The 22169-nt window shown below is 39.3% G+C and overlaps 1 protein-coding gene across 8 annotated transcripts in view; it reads right to left on the bottom strand.

Annotated features, from left to right (window-relative positions):
- Positions 1-22169, bottom strand: part of fam172a (family with sequence similarity 172 member A) — a 534183-nt gene that overhangs the window by 263654 nt on the left and 248360 nt on the right. For all 8 annotated transcript variants that reach the window (XM_048526906.2, XM_059644752.1, XM_048526905.1 and 5 more), the window contains one exon: positions 4043-4162. In XM_048526906.2, the coding sequence (XP_048382863.1) occupies positions 4043-4162 (120 nt within the window). The remainder of the gene's footprint in view (positions 1-4042; positions 4163-22169) is intronic.

Genomic DNA, 22169 nt, shown 5'->3' with positions numbered 1-22169 from the left:
TATCTGACCTTTCAATTGCTCCATCAAACTCTTGGAGACAGCAACTGAAAATCTTGAAGCCCACTCTCTACCACGTTGGGCCAGTCTTCTGACTTTCATTAGAATCAGTTGTCGAACAACTTGTAGAATCTGCACCATCTGCAATGCACCTTGATTTTAGAGACACAGACTGGCTGAAAAATGTAAACATTGGCATTAACTGGTGCTAAACTTAGTGCTAATCTCTTATGAGTTTGAAACTCCTGTTGAAGTGTGTATTGTCTCAACAGTGCAGCTCGTGCTGGATGTAACCTTCAGTGCAAAGCTGGCAACATATTTGTATCAAATTTAGCCTGTACAAGTCTTCATCAGAATCCTTGTGCACTTTTGCGATGTATTAAATTTAGCCCCTTTATGTTTAATGGTTTTTTTCTGCCTGAAGTAGCTTTTGAAACAAAATAATCATTAATAACTTACTGTGCTATATTTAAAATGTTTATAAAGTCCCACATATTTTCTGCACTGCAATTTTCCAAACTTTTACAAAATAAATAGAAAGACTTCATGTCAAATAGATGTGAAGGCATCGTCCCAACAAACTAAATGTCAACAGACATCAACAAACAGAATGTTACATGTTTCTAATGGTCTTGAAAATTCAGCTAAAACTGTAATGACACAATTAGGCATTACACCAAATGTGTTACCATTACTAACCTTTAAGAAATTTATAGTAATACCTGTTTAAAAATATAAAGTATTTCAAATTTGTATAATGTAAATATTTATTTATAGTTTAAATATTTAATATGTTTAAATTATACATGAAACATATTGTTGTAATAGTTCAACATGTTGATTTTCATCAATTAATTGGTTTGTGACAAAGTAGAATGCAAAATTTCATTTACAGGTACCTGAAAGTTTGTAGTTATTTAACAAAATAATCTGAGTTAGAGTGTGTACTGAAGGAATGAGACACAGTCTCCTAAAATGATTAATTGCAGCACCCATTAATTTGAAGACATAATGATACATCAATGTCACCTCTTTTTTAAAGTTCTAGTTTCTTTGTGACAGATATTAGATGTGCCTGTGGATGCATTATGTGATGCCATTCATGCATTCAGCCACTGCACTGCAAGAAGTCTTGAGAACTTATTCCTCTCACTATCCTCCTTTCCTGAAAAAAGACTTTATAACTTCTCATTTACTTGTTACTTCCTGAACCAAGACCAGAATGCCTTGTGGAAAACTTTAGCCCAGCCTGGGATAAATTCACAGGCTAAGGGGCATCTTCACCCTGTAGCCCTGAGGTCAGATGTCAAGCCTAGCTCTGAGACATCTGGATGCATTATAATGAAGAACAAAAGTGGAAAAAATATCCACCAGTGTGATGAGAGACATACAAATAAAGAATGTCACACTGGTCATCCACTGCCCTTCATTTCAGTCTATAGGTGGCAAGACTTTGCAATTGTTAATCTGAGGACAAACATAATTTACCATATCTATAGGCAACACCAATAGTTCAATGAATAAAGGTCAATCATCTCATGTTAGCATTTGAAAACTGCAATATGTTTTTAATTCAGTTTCTAGGATTTAAAAAAAATTATGAGTAAATCCAAAAACCATAAATTTGATTTTTAACTAAACATATATTGAAATAAATTGATAAAACATGTTTAAATTTGTGAATTCATATTCATTTATATTTAATTTCAAATCATTGCAAACCGGCCTTTAAGTGCTCTGTTTTGACAAAGGAACTGAATAAAAATCCCATCAATTTTGCCTTTAATTCCTGTCTTCCATGTGTTTGTAGCACATGTGAAACTTTTCCTTTGCCTACGCAAATTGCCTATTCAATGTAGTAATGACCCCAAAGTTAGTATTAATATAAAAGAAACTTTATTTTAATCTGAAATAAAAGCAGAAGATATTTATAGTTTATATTTATCATTTAACAGTTTGTTTATAATGTTAAGTTCCACCAAGTTTTCAGAGCTTCTCTTAGTATCACTGAAGGAAAATCTCTGAACTATTGTACTTGGTTGGAAATATATTTTTATTTCATCTTTAATAAAACAAAATATTAAAACAAAAACAATATTCCTCATTTCAGCACATTTATTCCATAAGTAGCTGAACCACAAAGATATAAAAATTCCCAGTTTGTCTGAGTGAGTTAACTGATAGCAATAGTTCAAGCAATAGTTGAGCATTCCTTGTTCAAATAAGAGAAAAATTAAGCCAGTGTGATTACTATCTGGATTACTATTCACTAATCATCTTGAAAATGTGCATCACAGACATGGCCTACTATTTCTTTCATGGTAGAATAGTTTGTAGAGTATCACTGTCAAGTTCATACATACGTAAGTATATGGCCTGCTTATTCTCCTTAACAAAACACAGAGTATCACTGTCAAGTTCATACATACGTAATGCTACCATTAGGCATATAACAACTTACATAAAGTCTACAATTTCATAACAGATCATTCTGCCTAGATGGTCTTTGCTGATGTTTATGCTACACACAAGCCTCCTACCAATTTTCTTCTTTCAATTCAATTAGAATATTCGTCCATGTGTGCTTCTCTAGCTTCCCTTTAAATACATGAATATTATAATTCATCCTACCAGCAGCATATTCTGAATTCTTTGAGCAAAGAAATTTCTCCTGAATTACTTATAGAATTCACTAGTGACTGTCTTTTACTTATGATCCTCCAATTTTGGACTGCTGTACAAGTGTAAACATTTTTTCCATCTATCTTGTTAATTCCTTTCGTAAGTTTCAACAACTGTATCTTGTCATTTTCAAGAGAAAACATTTCCAGCACTTTCAGCTTTTGTCAACCTCAGGTACTGGTATCATATTTATGAATTTTGTGGCACTTTCTCCAGTGTCTGTACATCAATTTAAAATGCTGAGACCAGAACGTGCACAGTGTGACCCAATCAAGATTCTATGCAACTGTCACAGAACTTCTCTATTTTTATTTCTACATTAATGTCCTTTAGGGAAGGGAATCTGTCATCCTTACCAGGTCTGGCCTACATGTGACACCAAACTCATAGCAATGTGGTTCACTCTTAACTGCCCTATAGGCAATGAGGGATGGGCAATAAATGCTAGTCTAGCCAGCGACATCCACCCCCCCATGAATAAATAAAACAAAATTTATGGAAATAAAATTTGGTACTCTTGTGACATTTTAATGACAATATTACAGAGAACAGTACAGCATAGTAAGTGCCTTCAGCCCACGATGTTGGGCTGACCTATTATCCTACTAAGATCAAACTACGCTGCTTGATCTAGACTATCAACCTGCTTTTCTACTTTTTGGAATTTGTGTAGCTAAAACCTTAGATTCCTTTTTGTTTCTACTCATTTGGACTCATTATCAAAGAAGTATATGGCCTGCTTATTCTCCTTAACAAAACACAGAACTTCATCTACACTGAAATTCATTGACCAATTGCTTGTGACAATAAGAAAAGCACTGCTGGCAGTAGGGGTCAGAATTTTGGCAGACAACCCAAATAAATAGGAAAAAGAAAAACCACAACTCTGTCAAAACCTTAGCAGAATCTTTCTAAAGGATACATTACCTAAAGAAATGACAAATACAGGTTTTCTCCAAATAAACTATTTTCAAAATGTCCACTTTTTGTTTAGGAACAGAGGGTTGGACAACTTTGCTCTCAATAGTGCTGATTATTAAACAAAATAATCTTTGTTTTAATTAAGGAAGTTTTTTATGCTAAACAGTCTGAAAACTAATAGTAAGGAACATTAATACCACATTCATTTACCGGACCTGTTCTACACCTATCATAATATACCTCTTATTCACTTATTTTGGCATTATGGATTATACTGGAAATAAAAACACATAAATATATTTGGCAATATCACATATTTTGGTGATTAAAAGATTATGTTTACATTACTTCATTGAGTTAGAAATGCCTAAAACTTGGGATATCTGAAGTCTGAAATAAAGAAAAGAACAAGCATCAGATTTGGCTGAAACAAAATACTTACTAACTCCACAAACACCAGGCCACCATAACTGTGGGCAACAAATACTACATTCTTGGCAGAAGATCTAGAAATGAAGTGATCCCAGACATAGAGTGTATGTTCTTCTGGAGTACTGTTATCCTGTGAAAGGAATGAAAATAAAAATTAAAAATGCAAATCCAATTTGAAGATTTAAGCTACTCAATAAATATTGAGTAATCATTTTGATAAAATAATTTTGTTGATGTTATTTTAAAATACATGAAATAGATTTTAGGCCAGTTTACAGGCATCCTGTAAAAGACGTTGCAAATAAAAAGGCTATAAATGTATCACACCTTTCAGTACAGAAAGAGTCTATTCATTCCACCATTAGAGTGCCAGCTCTATGAAAGTACCATACTTTCTGTTCTAAGATAACAAAGCGTGGAGCTGGATGAACAAAGCAGGCCAAGCAGCATCTTAGGAGCACAAAAGCTGATGTTTCGGGCCAAGACCTGTTCTACTCTCTTGACCTCATGTCATTTTTTAAAAATCAATTTATTGTAAAAAGATATTAGTGCATGTTGTTTCCAGAATTAACAAATTCCTGTTTAACAAAATATTCTTTTGATGATAATCTGTAAACATTGGGTATTTAACCGACTGGTGCTTTAATTCATGCATTTCAGTGTTGAGAATTACCTGGGGTCCTTATGACACTGTAGCAGTGTCCCCACCTGTGATCCAAGGAGGCCCAAGTTCAAGTCCTACCAACAGCAAAGGTTTGTCATAACATCCCTGGATAGGTTGATTTAAAAGGGGGGAAATAATTAAGGATTACCTGGGCATAATTGACATCGGAAAGTTGGATGAATGAGCCAGTAACTCAATGTGCAGAATTCCTACTTGTCTGTTCTTTCCTATTTGTATCACCACCAACAGGGTGGCACAGTGTCTCAGTGGTTAGCGTTGCAGCCTCACAGTGCCAGGGACCTGATTTTGATTCTAGCCTCGGGCAACTGTGTGGAGTTTGCACATTGTCCCTGTGTCTGCATGGGTTTCCTCCAGGTGCTCTGGTTTCCTCCCACAATCCAACGATGTACAGGGTAGGTGGTTCAGCCATGCTAAACTGCCTGTAGTGTTCAGGAGTGTGTGGGTTATAGTGGATGGGTCTAGGTGCGATGCTTCAAGGGGTGGTGTGGACTTGTTGGGTCAAAGGGCCTGTTTCCACACTGTAGGGACTTATTCACATCCAAGGAAAAAGTATGCCCTCTTAGCTGCAATAGTCCTATCTATCTTCAGAGCACTTACTGAACATAGAATAATGAGGTACTTATATCAAAAAAATGTTTTAAAACAAGATCATAAGAATGTTGGTTCCATTCTATAGGCACCACTTTTGTTTCTTTTTTTCTTCCATTATCATCTCGTTTTTCTTGCTCCCATTTATTTTTATTATTTGATCGTTTCTATCACCCAACTACTGATTCTCCCCTCGTGATTGTTCATTCCTTTTAATATTTCAGTACTTAATTAAAATTGGTTATATCTCTTATCCTTCTTCCAAGTTGTCATATGCTCAACAATTTGAAACAATTCTTCTCTCTTCACAGGTACTATCTGACATGCTGAATAGTTCCATTATTTTGTCTTTATTTTAGTTTTCCATCATCCACAAAATTTAGCTTTTCTGTTGAAAAATACTGGCTGATTGTCTTTCTACATCAATGCTTACAAGTAGTCTTTTACATCTTTAAAGCTACAAAAAGCTATAAACTCACTGTAGTGAGGTGCTAAGGAAGGTCCAAGGTCTGAAGATGGATAAATGAACATGGACCAGATGGGCTACACTTCAGATTTCTGAAGGAGATAGTGGAGGAGATTGTAGGAGTACTGGTGGTGATCTTTCAGGAATCATTGGAGTCTGGGAGGATCCCAGATGACCGAAAAATGGCTAATGTAACACCCATGTTTAAGAAGGGAGGGAGGCAGAAGATAGGAAACTATAGACTGGTTAGCTTGACCTTGGTCATTGATAAAATTTTACAGTCCATTATTGAGAGTGAGATTGCGAATTAGTGGAAAGTGCATGGTAAAATAGGGCTGAGTCAGGACAGCTCCATCAAGAGGAGGTCATGCCTGATAAACCTGTTAGAATTCTTTGAGGATGTAAAAAAAACAAGTTTGACAAAGGAGAGCCAGTGGATGTGATCTATTTGAACTTCCAGAAGTGCTTTGATAAGGTGCCACACAGAAGGCTGCTAAGAGCCCATAGTGTTAGGGGCAAATTAGTGGCATGGGTAGAGGATTGGCTGACCAACAGAAGGCAGACAGTAAAGCTAAAGGGGATCTTTTTCAGGGTGGTAGGCGTGACGAGTGGAGTTGCACAGGGGTCCGTGTTGGGGCCATGTCAATTCATGTTGTTCATCTGGATAAAGGAACTGAGGGCATTGTTGCTAAGTTTGTAGATGACACAAAGATAGGTGGAGGGACAGATACTGTTGAGGAAGTGGGGAAATTCAGAGGGACTTGGACAAGCTAGGAGAGTGGGCAAAGAAGTGGCAGATGGGATGCAATATGGGAAAGTGTGAGGTCATGCAGATTAGAAGGAAGAGTAAAGGCATAGACTATTTTCAAAATGGGGAAAGGCTTTGGAAACCTGAAGCACACTTGGAAGTCTTACTTCAGGATTCTCTAAGGTTACAGGGCTAATGGTAAGATTCTTAGCAGTGTAGATGAGCAGAGAGATCTCTGTGTCCATGTACACAGATCCTTGAAAGTTGCCACCCAGGTTGACAGGGCTGTTAAGAAGGCATACAGTGTTTTAGCTTTTATTAATAGAGGGATCGAGTTCTGGAACCAAGAGGTTATGGTGAAGCTGTACAAAACTCTGGTGCGGCCGCACTTGGAGCATTGTGTACAGTTTTGGTCACCGCATTATAAGAAGGATGTGGAAGCTTTGAAAAGGGTGCAGAGGAGATTTACTAGGATGTTGCCTGGTATGGAGGGAAGGTCTTACGAGGAAAGGCTGAGGGACTTGAGGCTGTTTTCATTAGAGAGAAGAAGGTTGAGAGGTGACTTAATTGAAACATATAAAATAATTAGAGAGTTAGATAGGGTGGATAGGGAGAGCCTTTTTCCTAGGATGGTGACTGTGAGCACGAGGGGGCATAGCTTTAAATTGAGGGGTGAAAGATATAGGACAGATGTCAGAGGTAGTTTCTTTACTCAGAGAGTAGTAAGGGAATGGAAGGCTTTGCCTGCAACGGTAGTAGATTCGCCAACTTTAGGTACATGTAGGTCGTCATTGGGCAAGCATATGGACGTACATGGAATAGTGTAGGTTAGATGGGCTTGAGATCGGTATGACAGGTTGGCACAACATCGAGGGCCGAAGGGCCTGTACTGTGCTGTAATGTTCTACGTTCTATGTACTTTCAATTGGCAATTAGGAAAGCATTAGGAGGAGTGATCTTGTGGAAGATGGGTCTGAACTATCTCCTGCACTTCTGCCCTCACCCCTTCTTTTCCCTCGCACAACAGCGATAGGGTTCCCCTTATCCTCACCTACCATCCCACCAGCATCCACATCCAGAAGATCATCAGACGCCATTTCCACCACCTCCAGCAAGATGCCACCACCAGACACATATTCTCCTCCCCTTCCTTGTCCGCCTTCCGCGGGGACCGTTCCCTTTGGGACACCCTGGTCCATACTTCCTTCATGCCCAACACTTCCCCACAACTCTACGGCATCTTCCCCTGTAAACGGGCAAGGTGCAACACCTGTGCATTTACCTCCTCTCTCCCCAGTATCCAAGGATCCAAACATACCTTCCAGGGGAAGCAACACTTCACCTGCACTTCCAAGAATCTAGTCTACTGCATTCGCTGCTCACAATGTGGTCTCCTCTACATTGGGGAAATGAAGCCTAGACTTGGCGACCACTTTGCAGAACATCCACGTTCTGCACACAAAAAAAGACCCTGAACTACCTGCTGCCTGCCACTTCAATGCACCACCTTGCTCCCTGACCAAGATCTCTGTCTCTGGTTTGCTACAGTGTTCCAATGAAGCCCAGCGCAAGCTAGAGGGACAATACCTCATTTTCCGCTTGGGGACCCTACAGCCCTTCGGATTCAATATTGAGTTCAATAATTTTAGGGCCTAAACTCTCCCATGTCCCAGCTCCCCACCCCACACACCAGGCCTTGTTACCAGATAGCCTGCCATTACACACCCCCTGATGTTAGTCACTAACAGTCCCCATTAACCCAGCCTGATCGTTAGCAACTCCTTTTGTCTGTCTAACTGTCTTTCTCTCTCTTCGAGCTCGATCCTATCATTTACCCCCTACCCCACTCACCTCCCTATTTTCTGAATATAAACTGAAGTTTTCCCTGCCACCATCAGTTCTTTGGAAGGGTTATCAGACCTGCAACGTTAACTGTGTTTTCTCCTCCACAGATGCTGCTAGATCTGCTGAGCTTTTCCAGCAACTTTGCTGTTGTATCTATGAATTACATGGCTTGTCTAGTCCCCTTTTTCACAATTCCAACTTGAAAATAAAACTTGAAAGCAAAACATTGCTTTGTTGTACAACAGTACCGAAAGATTACTAAGTAAAAACATGATTTGGTTATTACAAAAATATAGATACAATGATTATGGAAGTATGCACAAATGGGGTAGATATAGATAATAGATCCTTATAAAGGTGAAAGTCAGATGAGTCCATTACCATTGCAGACCTGGCTTGTTTACAGAACTGGCTTTCTTGAAAATTTCTCTTTCCAAGGGTGAAGTGATTAAAACCTGAAGTCAGAATTTAGCAGGTATAATAGCTTCTACAGTTGAATAATCAGAGTTTGCTCATTCAGGTAAACTCATTAAATTCCGATGAAGAGTCATACCAGACTCAAAGCCTGTCTCTGTTTCTCTCTCCATTGACCTGCTGAATTTCAACAGCATTCTCTGTTTTTTTCAGATTTCCAGCATCGCAGCATTTTGCTTTTGTTTAACTCAGCAAGTAGAGCAGGCTTTGAGAGTACAAGTGAGTGAGAAAAAGAGACAAAGACAGAAAGAGAGTGAGACAGAAAATGTTCCTTGTTCCTCAGTAATTCTGCAGCAATGACACTTGCACATTGCCTGGAATCTTTCAGCAGAACTGTGATTTATTTCTGCAAAATGTTTGCCTTTAGCTAATTGCTCTCATGCCTCAAGATGCTGTCTCTCAGAGATCTTGTGGGTGGTTCTGGTTTATAACTGAGTTTCACAACTTTGTACATATCAAATCTGGGATGGTGACTATGTTAACTATTGTTTATTATTGTCCCACAAAGAAAAGTCAATTAAGCTAGAATTCCCTGTTGGAGTTTGATCCAGCTTCTTGCTTATTTCCAAAGATTTAAAATTTTCACTTCTGCAAAGATCCATCATAATCTCCAAAGGGCTATCTGAATTCCAATGGTTGCCTTTGTGTTTATTACTAGGCAACATATCAGCCTCCCTGATGTTTGGATAGCTGAAGTGAACCAGCAAGAATCGTCCATATAACTTCTGATAGCCACTTTGTTTTATGTGCTGTGTCGGTTCTGCTATTTAAAGTCAAATTAACTTTCTTTATGTAATATATAATATTATAGTTATACATTCATGACAGTTTCTTGTGTGTGTTTCACATTTATTTTCTACTACATTATCATATCATGCGTATTCTATCATGCTACTTCAATTCTGCTTTTCTGTAATGTTAAATTGACACATTTTATGTAACTCATACTTTGTCATCAAAACTGAGTTTCCTGCGTTTACATTTGGCACTATTCAGCACTGTTGACCCGTACCTCAATGCTAACTGCTTCAATCTTGCCACTGTCCTCACATTGCTGTTGATTCTTCCTAATATTCCATTTTCATTACTTCAATATAAACTGTGTCAGCCTTGCACCATACAGTAAGCTCTCTCATTAGTTTGGCTTCATTTTCACTTATCTAGCATATGTATCATATCTGATGCTCCACAGGTTCCCTACTTACATCCCAATCTTTAGTCCTAAGTGCACGCTTCCACTGTACTGATTTAAACAGTTAATCTATGGCTCTCCTGTAAATCCTACATGCTTTGACCATTATTACATTTCTGCTGTCACAGTGTCAACTCTTTTGAAGTAAGAGAGGAATACATCAGTACTGAAGAGGATATATGAACCAAAAGGACAAGTTATCAGGGCAAAACCGTAAAGGGCTTAAAAATGAATCTTAAATCTCAAAGAATGCCCCAATAAAGGTAAAGAATAATCATCCAAGCATTCAAAATTCCTTCCTGAAAAATGCTGTCTTACCTTTTTTTCTCACTCATTAAATTTCCAATATCCATGATAATGGTCATACGTAACAAGGATTACAGGTTTTGCAGCACAGTTAAATTTATCAATTGAATTGGTGCTTGGGTCTTATTACCTTTGTTGAAATTTTTAACTTCTTGCTCTGTCACTAAAGCAAAGAATTTGGCTGAATACTAAACACAAAACAAAACTCTCTGCACTCAAGATATAATGAGCACATGTTTAGATTCCCTGGTCTCATATGGTGAACTTTATTACAACCAGACAGTTTCAAATTTCTGCTACTTTGATCCTACCATAAAGTTGCAACTAGTTAATGCCTGGCTCTTCTATTAATTCCTCTATTCAAACATTGCTTCATGTTTCTAACTGCCAACTTTATATGGGTACAATGGTATCCTTTCTCCCTTACCATTGCATATATATTCAAAGTATATTCCACTAAATCAGATCAAGGAAGAAAAATAAATATTATTTGCTGTATGAAAGTTAAATATCAATGTTACATTTCCAAGTTACGTATCTAGGCTATCACCTTTGATTAATCAAAGAGTAAATTGGTTGCCGAACTCAAAATAGCATTCCCAAAATAATTCACCAGTTCGGCAAGACTCCCAATATTGTTTTGAGAGAAGCCCAGCACATATATTGGGATGACAAAGTGTGGAGATGGAGGAACACAGCAGGCCGGGTAGCATCAGAGCAGAAAAGTTGACATTTCGAGTCAGGACCCTTCTTCATTATTTGGGATGTCTCCTAGTCTATTCCTGTTGCCATCCAGGGCTTACAAAAAAATCAACCAAGTTTCAACCCATTCATGAACTCTGAAGTTATAATCTCATATAGAATTCAAATAAGGTTTCTCAACTCCTCTCAGCAAGAAATCCAAAATGTGTCTTCCCTACCAATGAAATCTCTCTTTTTTTGTTAATTGAAGGGTTATATTAGATACCCTCCAATTCATACAAATTATTCCAGAGGCTCTAGAACCTTGAAAAATGACCACCAATGCAGGACCATTTCCTTAAGTACTCTGAGATGTGGGTTATTGGGCCCTGGGGATTTATTGGCCATTTCATCTACCAATTTATCCATTATCATTTCCCTGTTAATACTGACTTCCTTCAGTTCTTCCCTCTTAGAAGACACTGTGTTCTGCAATAGTTTTGTGATGTTATTTGTGTTGGGTGCTACATTTGTCATCAATAATCTTTCTCTCTTCACATACCTATAAAAATTTTTACAATGTGTATGTATGTTTTCTATATATTACTTTCATAATCTATTTTCCCCTGTTAATTCCTTGTCCTCCTTTGCTGAAACTTAAACCATTCCCAAACATCAGGTTTGCTCTTCTTTATAGCCAATTTCTATGCCTCTTCCTTGAATCTGATACCATCCCTAATTTCCCTCATTAACAACAGTCAAGCCACTTTTCCTGTTTCATTTTTGGGCTAGACAGAAATGAACAATTGTTGCAGTTCCTCCATGCATACTTTAAATGTTTTCCATTACTTATCCATAGCCATCCCTTTGAGTAATGTTCTAAAATTATCATAGCCGGTTCACACCTCGTACCATTGAAATTTCCTTTATTTAGATTCAGGACTCTAGTCTCAGAATCAAGTACATCACCATCCATCATAGTGAAGAGTTCTATTATTTTTCTCTCAGAGGTCTTGAAGACCAAAATGCCAATAATTCCTTTGTCATTACACAATATTCACCCCAGGATGGCCTGTTTTCTAGTTGGTTCTTCAACATATTGATTCAGAATACTCTCCAGGAATTCTTTGACATTGGTACTGAATTGATTTGCGCATTAAACATGCAGATTAAAGACATCCATAATTACAGCTGTACCCTTATTTCTTGAGTGTCCAATTTTCTGTTATTGCTTTCCCCAACAGTACCCCTACAGTTTGGAAGTCTGTACACAACCCCCACAATTGTTTTCTGTACCGTGGTGTTTGCAAGGTCAACCCATAGAGGTTCGGCATGATAGACTAATTTATAAAGGGAGATAACATAGGATTCAAGATGAGTTCGCCACCTAGATACAAAATTGGCTTAACAGCAGGAGACAGAGAGTGAAGGTGGAGAATTGTTTTTCGGACTGGAGACCAGTGGTGTTCCACAGGGTCCTCCAGTTCTGAAACTCTGGCTTCCTACAGTTGCAACTGGAGACACTCCTGTACATATTCTGGTCCTCGGCACTGGAACAGTGCCTGTCTTCCAACATAGAAGAGAAGGATTATACCATGGCCTTGAGCTTATCTCTCATGTCTTACCCATTTGAGTTAAACCAATAGACTGTCCTAAAAATCAAATCAAGTTCATGACTCTAGGACCTTTCTTCCCCAGATCTCTGCACTCTTGCCTTTACAAACTATCAACCCAAAATAAAAACCTCACAAAGTATAAGTGGAAAAAATAATCTAAATAGTTACCCCACTGTTCTCACCTAATTGGCCGTTTCCTCTCATACCATGTCACATTTGACACTCTTCTTAAACTGCTTCACAGCGATGCCGACTGTGGTACAACCTTCCCAGGCCTCAACCACACACTCTACAATTAACACATCTCTAACAGGGCCGTTGGCAAATTTATTGGATGATGTGGGAGTGGCAGGTAGGATGCCTTGAGTATGTTTAATTCCCAGTCAAGTGGGTGAACTGATGTGAGGCACTGTGGAGAAAGATCATCATCTGAGCTCTTTCTGCCAAAGAACAATGCAAGGCCATTCAGTTATTGGATCCTCCTGGTGCCTCAAATCAATGTAAATATAGTCTTGTATGAATAAAAAAAAATGCCTTGGGTTTGTTTGTTCTCCATTTGTAACGACTGTGCAGAATGTAAGTGCTCTAGTGTATGTATGTAAAAATGTTTTAATGAATAAAGTATATTTTTGAAATAAAAAAGAAGCTGACAGTCATTCCTAATATTCTTGCTTCTGACACCTGTCTCTTTGTGACCCCTGTCTCCACCAAACATATCATTTATCTTGTTCCTTGATCCTCTGTAATCCTGTGCATCTTTCTAGCAGCAGCTCCAGAATTTCTACGATGCTGTGAAGTGTGAAACTCCTGGAGTCTGATTGACTAGCACCTCTTGCTGAGTGGGACATGCCACCCACCACCCACCTTCCCGAGTCTTAATTCCAAGTAAAGGCCTGCTTGCTGGCCCCGCTAATGCCTGATTGGCATTAGTTTTGATGGGTCTTGTCCGGAAGAGATAGGTGTGGGCCTCTTTCTGGCTTTTCTACTGCCCAAGAAGCCTCTTGCCACCTCAAACAAGATTCCGTTCGAGATCTTTCCCCTGCTGTTTACACTTGCCCAAATGAGAGAGTCAAAAAATTTGCTAAATTAAAATGGGCACCAATTTTGGTGAAAATATTTAAACAGTTGTCAGATTTTCCTAATTTTTCTTGATTAATTCCTTCTCCTGGAGAAGGAATGATCTAAATTAACCAGTTTGTTTTGCTTACACGAAAATGAGAACACCATTTATCACGGTCTTTTTAGACTTCCAAAGAAAATGCATGTAATATGTTAAAAATTATGGAACACAAACATACTTCCCCACTTTTGTGTCATATCTTCCCTATTATATATTTGAAATTCCCAAACTTAAACTTATAACAGAAAAATAACCCTCTTTAAACTTGTTAAAAGATCATACAGTCTACAGTGGCATTGTATTACCTTGGTTTTGAACATCTGAGCTAATCAATTTATACTGCAATCTTAATTCAAAGCTCCAACTAACCACTATCCCAATGCTCTTTTTGTTGAATTCCCTAACTACCATTAAAGCTTTCTAAAATAACGTGAATTACATTGCCTATTCTTTAAGTTTACTTCACCTAAACACTAACCTAGATTGCTCATCCAATGTCACAGGATGTTACTCCTGTTTTAAAAGATTACAGTACAATGTCGCTTCTTTTCATAACTTAGCTATAATATAATTCATCTGATTAGAGTGGCTGAGAGATCTGAATGGGGCTAGGAGGCATGACACAGAATCTGGAGGGAAGGCAGGTTGAGGGAAGGGGAGCAGTTCACCCTCATTTTCCAACTCCCTGTAATTCAGTAAGGGACAGGGAAGTCAATGATGACTTGCCTATCAGTTGCCTGATGGAGGCTTATAAGTGGTCAGTTACAGGCTGCCTTTATGCCAAATAAACAGGCTGGGCTATAAATCCTGAGGTTCCTTGAGGCTTGGCAGCAGAGGGTCCTGATTGAATTCAAATGTAGGCTGGGGGCTCCCCCAATTCCCTCTGACAAGGGCTGCCCCTGCCCTTAACAATGACACTCTGCTGATCCTAGTAAACCAAAGCTGCTACCTGTAAAAAGTATCTTCTGGGAGCCTAAGAAAGTTCCAGAAAACACTATGTTTAACTTCCTCTTGAACTATGAAAACTGAACAATTACATTCATTGAAAGACCTCAGTTTAACTGACTCCCATATGTTCTGGTCTAACTTGAAGATCTCATTGATTCTACAACTGTTTGCATTGCACTCTCAATGACAGGAAATCAACTTGACCATTAAGGGTCAAATAATCCTTCAAATCAATTATTGAACTTTTATTAGCAGCAAGTGCCTGAGCTGACATTACAAAGTTAAAGTTCGATGTTCTCTGCAAGGACTGTAGAAATAGTGATTGAGAAATGTGGTTTTATACCTCAGGCCTGAGAGGGAGAATTGGACAAAGTTAGTGCAGCTTTATGGCCACATATTGCTTCACTCCCCAGAATCATGTGGTACTCTAGGCAAGAGGTAGTTTTAAACAGGCAATACCATTATGCCGTGATAATCTCAGGTATGACTGACTAAATCATGTTGGCAGAATCTATATAACAGGCATGAATCTGCTTGATGTTGTGCTGCTGGACATATACCAAGTTCAAACTAAGAAAGAAAAGCTAAAGTCATAATAGATATCAACACTTCCAACTATTTAAGAAATACCCTGCCTTTCTGTTTTTTAACTAAGTGGATAACTTCACATTTATACACATATTTCATGTGCCATGTTTTTGACAATTCACTTAGCCTGTCCAAATCCCCCTGAAGCTATTATAACTGAGGCTTGAGGAGTGCACTACTGCTCTAGTGCCACAACTCCAAAGGTTACAATTAAAACAAAAATGTATTTCCTAAATGCTGAGATGACCATTAAATTCCTTATCTATACCAGGTTTTAAATAAAAGATCTATCAATCAGGTTTATTTAATAAATATAAATATTGGTTTATTATCAGAACAAAACTTATTCTATGATGATGCAATAACCGGTTAACATACACAATCAAAAATATTGAAGGATAAATATCAGAAATATTGAAGGATAGATATCAGTCTCTCCAAATAATGACACACAAACACTTAAGGAACAAAAGAAATGGATTTCTCTCTACAGACATTCACTTTAAAATAAATCCTTCTGGCCTTTGCGGTTATTCTTGAAGTCAAAAAAGGTTTAGACATAAAATGCTCCGCAGTCTGTCATTCTGATATTCAGGCACACGTGGTGAAGTCACCAATCACATTTGAACAGACAGATTGGTCAGGAAAAACAATACTGAGATGTTCTTTCAGTCTCTCCTCCAGAGGAATTAACATCTTTCATTCTGAGCTCAACAAGACTTCAGAAAATACAAAAGGTAATTATGCAGTCCTTTCCCCCCCAACAAATTCCTGATACCAAAACATTCTTCATCCAGTCACTGTTCAAATAACCACAGCAGGGATCAACAACAAGGCAGCCAGTTATCACGAGTCACATGATTTCTTAGAAATCCTGGTTAAAAAAAAATTTCAAAGTTTACAGTAACCTTTCATTAATTTTCTTTAAAGAAATTGTAGCTAATGTCTCCATAAAACCTGAAATAAATCAATTTCTTTACAGTCTTCCAAGGCTTAAGTCCTCCAATAAATATTTCATTAGAAGCACCTTTGTTTCAAAGCCTCTGTCTAGTGTCCTCAAAACTTATTTCCATCTCAGTTTTATTAACATTAAATGTGGAAATATTACTTTGGTCCTCACATGTAATATATAGATTCTGAACAGGTATAGCCCAGGCATTGGCACGAAACCTTCAGAAAATACAAATGCACCATATCAAATGGTTCTCCTGTGATACAACTAACATTCTCAAAATTCTCTAAAAGGTTTATCAAATATGATTTCTTTCTCATAAATCGATATTGGCTTTGCCCAATTATATGATTATTTTCAAAGCTGGGAAGCTAGGAATGAGATTGCAGAGATTTTGGCTTTGATCTTTATGTTGTCATTGTCTACAGGAATAGTGCCAGAAGACTGGAGGATAGCAAATGTTGTCCCCTTGTTCAAGAAGGGGAGTAGAGACAACCCTGGTAATTACAGACCAGTAAGCCTTACTTCGGTTGTGGGTAAAGTGTTGGAAAGGATTATAAGAGATAGGATTTATAATCATCTAGAAAGGAATAATTTGATTAGGGATAGTTAACATGGTTTTGTGAAGAGTAGGTCATGCCTCACAAACCTTATTGAGTTCTTTGAGAAGGTGACCAAACAGGTAGATGAGGGTAAAGCGGTTGATGTGGCGTATATGGATTTCAGTAAAGTGTTTGATAAGTTCTCCATGGTGGGCTATTGCAGAAAATACGGAGGCATGGGATTGAGGGTGATTTAGCAGTTTGGATCAGAAATTGGCCAGCTGTAAGACGACAGAGGGCGGTGGTTGATGGGAAATGTTCATCCTGGAGTTCAGTTACTAGTGGTGTACCACAAGAATCTATTTCGGGGCCGCTGCTGGTTGTCATTTTTATAAATGACCTGGATGAGGGTGTAGAAGGATGGGTTAGTAAATTTGCGGATGACACTAAAGTCGGTGAAGTTGTGGATAGTGTGGATGGATGTTGCAGGTTACAGAGGGACATAGATAAGCTGCAGAGCTGGGCTGAGAGGTGGCAAATGGAGTTTAATGAGGAAAAGTGTGGGGTGATTCACTTTGGAAGGAGTAACAGGAATACAGATTACTGGGCTAATGGTAAGATGCTTGGTTGTGTGGATGAGCAGAGAGATCTCGGTGTCCATGTGCATAGATCTCTGAAAGTTGCCACCCAGATTGATAGGGTTGTTGGGAAGGCATACGGTGTGTTAGGTTTTATTGGCAGAGGGATTGAGTTTCGGAGCCATGAGATCATGTTGCAGCTGTACAAAACACTTGGAGTATTGTGTACAGTTCTGGTCACCGCATTATAAGAAGGATGCAGAAGCATCGGAAAGGGTGCAGAGGAGATTTACCAGGATGTTGCACGGTATGGAGGGAAGGTCTTATGAGGAAAGGCTGAGGGTCTTGAGGCTGTTTTCATTAGAGAGAAGGTTAAGAGGTGACTTAATAGAGACATACAAGACGAACAGAGGATTACATAGGTTGCACAGTGAGAGCCTTTTTCCTCATATAATGTCTAGCATGAGGGGACATAGCTTTAATAGATATAGGACAGATGTCAGAGGTAGGTTCTTTACCCAGGGAGTAGTAAGGGGCGTGGAATGCCCTGCCTGCAACAGTAGTAGACTCGCCAATTTTAAGGGCATTTAAATGGTCATTGGATAAACATATGGACGTACATGGAATAGTGTGGGTTAGATGGGCTTCAGGTTGGTTTCACAGATCGGTGTAACATCGAGGGCTGAAGGGCCCATACTGCGCTGTAATGTTCTATGTTCTATATAGTTATCCAATCCTTTATAATTGATTCTAACATTTATAGAACACAGAACACAGAACACTACAGCACAGTACAGGCCCTTCGGCCCTCGATGTTGTGCCGACCTGTCATGCCAATCTGAAGCCCATCTAACCTACACTATTCCATGTACGTCCATATGCTTGTCCATTTACCTACTATTTTTGATATCAAACTAACAGATTGGTAGTTCTTTGTATCTTCTGTCCCTCACTTCTTAAACAGTGTGGCTACATTTGCTCCTTCCCAGTATACAGGAACCTTTCCAGAATATACAGAATTTAAAACTATAAATACCAATATAGCCACTATCCCTACTGCCACTCCTTTAATACTCTGGGATGTAGTTCACCTAGTCCTGTGGTTTATCTAATTAGTTTTTTGAACACTACCTTCTTATTAATACAACTCCTTTTAGTTTCTCGTTTTCACAAATCCACCAGTTCCCTTATATCTGCAGTAGATTTTCGCTACCTTCCTCCATGTAGACATTCATAAAGTAAATGACTAGTTTCTCCACTGTTTCTTTCTTCTCCTGCTTGTCAGTAATTGACTCATATTTGTCCTTTATAATCTTTTCCTTTTCACTTACCTGAAGAAGCTTTTATTATCTAACTTTGTACTACCCAATACGCTGTATTCATATTTTGCTTTCCCTTTCTTTATCACATTCTTGGTCATCCTTTGATTGATTCTAAATTGGTCGCAATCCTCAGACTTAACAAAAGTCATCTCTTGGTTTACCTTCTTTTGTTAGCTACAGTCAATTTACCTTTCCTGTTGTGTGTTTACATCTATGAGAAATGGATATTTTGTTGTAGAATATGTAATGTTGCTTTAAATACTAGTATTTGCCTGTCTACTCTCAAATTCATTAAGGTATTTTCTCATTCTATCATAGCCACTTGCTTGTCATATTTTCACAATTTCCTTTGTTCAGATGTGGGGCCCAAATTTCAGACTGAACTGCATTACTTCTAAACTTAACATAATATTTTATAATATTATGGTCTCTAATTTGTAATGGACCCTTTACAGCAAGATTGTTAATCAGTTCTTTCCTAATAGGTAATACTAAATCTAAAGTAACTTGCTCCCTCTGTGGTTCCTCAACACACGCCTTCAGAAATCCAGTCACACACAATCAAAGAATTCATTCTCCACAACATTTGTACCAATCAGATTTACTAATTCAATACGTAAATAGGAGTCACACACTTACTACATTACCCATGTTACACTCCAGTCCAATTTCTTGATTTATACCCTGGCCACACTGGTGTGGCTAGTTTGAAGCCCAGAAACAATTCTCACCAAGGTTTCTACCATTTCCATTTTTTAGCTTTACCCAAACAATTCATCATCTTAATCCCGTAATCTAAGATGCTCTCTCATTAATTTACTGAACTTGTTACTTATTAACAGCACCATCAAAGAGGTGAGAGCTTGATTGTCGTGCTGGTGTCTCACAGGAGTTATTAGTCACATTTTCAGGTACAACACTCATCACTCAAGATCCATCCATCAACCTCAGCTGTAAGTTCTGGGAGCCATGAGTTGTGCAAAAGATATGAATCGTGTTGGCTCCCTGGAAACAACTATCAACTTCTAAAATATTTATTCAGGGGAACATACAGTTCACTGGATGGGACATTGTTTATTGCCTATCTTAACTGCCCTTGAGAAGTTCTTGGCAAGTCACTTCACTAACTGCCACAGTCAATTTTGTGCACCCTCCTAGGGATCTTCTCCTGTGGTCACACACCAGTGTACATTCAAGGAATGAAACTGTTTTGGATTCACAAATGCTGTTCCCAGAGACCTCTAATGGCAGACAAAAGCAGCCATAGCCACTTACACTCAAGAAAACAAGCAAGGGCAGTGAACGCAGCAAATGTCAACTTCAGTTATTTCGTGGTCGACGAGAGAAAAGCATACTTCTGAAGTTGTGTCTGTGCATTTCTGACAACATGCCACTATTTGGAAAGCTTGACTTATTTAATCCTACCTTTGAAACTTGGTCCAGTATGTGGAAGCAATGCGTTATTTTTTCCAGACAAATTGGGGCAGATGAAAAGCAATGAGTAATTCTCCTGACAGCTTGTGGATCCACAACCTTTTCAGTTATTCGGTGCCTAACTATCCCTGACATATCAGATGCTAAAACATTTAAAAAGTTAATGAATTCAGTGAAGGAATATTATGCCCCCAAGCCTCCTCTAATTCTGAGATGTTACCAGTTTTACTTGGAACTCGAGAACCAGGGGAAGGCGTATCAAGATTGTGACTAGGTTATGATGACTGGCAAAGGCATTTGACTTTGCTTTAACCCTTAACAAGATGCTGAGGGACTGTCTGGTATTCAGGATTTATGATGTAAATGTGCAAAAACACCCACTACCTGAAGCCCAATGGGCTTCAAACAGGCACTTTAACTGCTTTTATCAGCAAGTGGATCATATGAGTTAAGGGTATTCGATGGAAATGGATGCCCTTGCCAGTTCAAGATAACAAAGTGTGGAGCTGGATGAACACAGCAGGCCAAGCAGCATCTTAGGAGCACAAAAGCTGACGTTTCGAGCCTGGAGCCTTCATCAGAAAAGGGGGATGAGGAGAGGATTCTGAAATAAACAAGGAGAGAGGTGGAGGCGAATCGAAGATGGACAGAGAAGATAGGTGGTGAGGAGAGTACAGATGGAGAGATAGGGAGGGGATAGGTCAGTCCGGGGAGGACGGACAAGTCAAGGGGGCGGGATGAGGTTAATAGGTAGGAAATGCAGGTGCGGCTTAAGGTAGGAGGAAGGGATAGGTGAGAGGAAGAACAAGTTAAGGAGGCAGGGACAAGCTGGGCTCGTTTTGGAATGCAGTGGGGGAAGGGGAGATTTTGAAGCTGGTGAAGTCCACATTGATACCATTGGGCTGCAGGATTCCCGAGTGGAATATGAGTTGATGTTCCTGCAACCTTCCGGTGGCATCACTGTGGCACTGTAGGAGGCCGAGGATGGGCATGTCATCAAAGGAGTGGGAGAGGGCGTTGAAATGGTTTGTGACTGGGAAGTGCAGCTGTTTATTGCAAACCGAGCGTAAGTGTTCTGCAAAGCGGTCCCCAAGCCTCCGTTTGGTTTCCCCAATGTAGAGCAGTGTACCACATTGGCAGATGTGCAGGTGAACATATGCTTGATGTGGAAAGTCATCTTGAGGCCTGGGATGGGGGTGAAGGAGGTGGTGTGAGGGCAAGTGTAGCACTTTATTGCGAACAGAGCGTAGGTGTTCTGCAAAGCGGTCCCCAAGCCTCTGTTTGGTTTCCCCAATGTAGAGGAAGCCAGAACGGGTACAGCCTGCAGCCCAATGGTATCAATGTGGATTTCACCAGCTTCAAAATCGCTCCTTCCCCCACTGCCTTCCAAAACCAGCCTAGCTCGTCCCCGCCTCCCTAACCTGTTCTTCCTCTCACCTATCCCCTCCCCCCAGCTCAAGCCGCTCCTCCATTTCCTAACTACTAACCTCATCCCGCCCCCTTGACTTGTCCGTCCTCCACGGACTGACCTATCTCCTCCCTATCTCCCCACCTGTACTCTCCTCTCCACCTATCTTCTCTATCCATCTTCGACCCGCCTCCCCGTCTCTTCCTATTTATTTCAGAACCCTCTCCCCATCCCCCCTTTCTGATGAAGGGTCCAGGCCTGAAATATCAGCTTTTGTGCTCCTAAGATGCTGCTTGGCCTGCTGTGTTCATCTAGCCCCACACTTTGTTATCTCGGATTTTCCAGCATCTGCAATTCCCATTACCTCTGATCACAATTTCAACCCTTGCCAGTTCAACTTGAGTTTGAAAAGCACAACTTGAGTGAAAACAATTGCATAGTCTCACTCAGGACATATCCTGAACAGAGGGACTCAAGATCAGCCCAAAGCAAAACTAAGGCTCAGCCAAATGGTCAAAAATTTCTTCAGGATCCAGGCAGCAAGTCAGTGTAGTTGCTGCCTGTATGCAAACTCAAGATAGCAAAAGAGTCCTACTGGATCGAAATTGAGTAACAGAACTCTTAGGCCTGTATCCACAAAACTG

The sequence above is a fragment of the Stegostoma tigrinum genome, chromosome 3 (genome assembly GCF_030684315.1).
Source record: "Stegostoma tigrinum isolate sSteTig4 chromosome 3, sSteTig4.hap1, whole genome shotgun sequence".
Classification (NCBI taxonomy): domain Eukaryota; kingdom Metazoa; phylum Chordata; class Chondrichthyes; order Orectolobiformes; family Stegostomatidae; genus Stegostoma; species Stegostoma tigrinum.
This window is presented reverse-complemented; position numbering and strand designations above follow the sequence as displayed.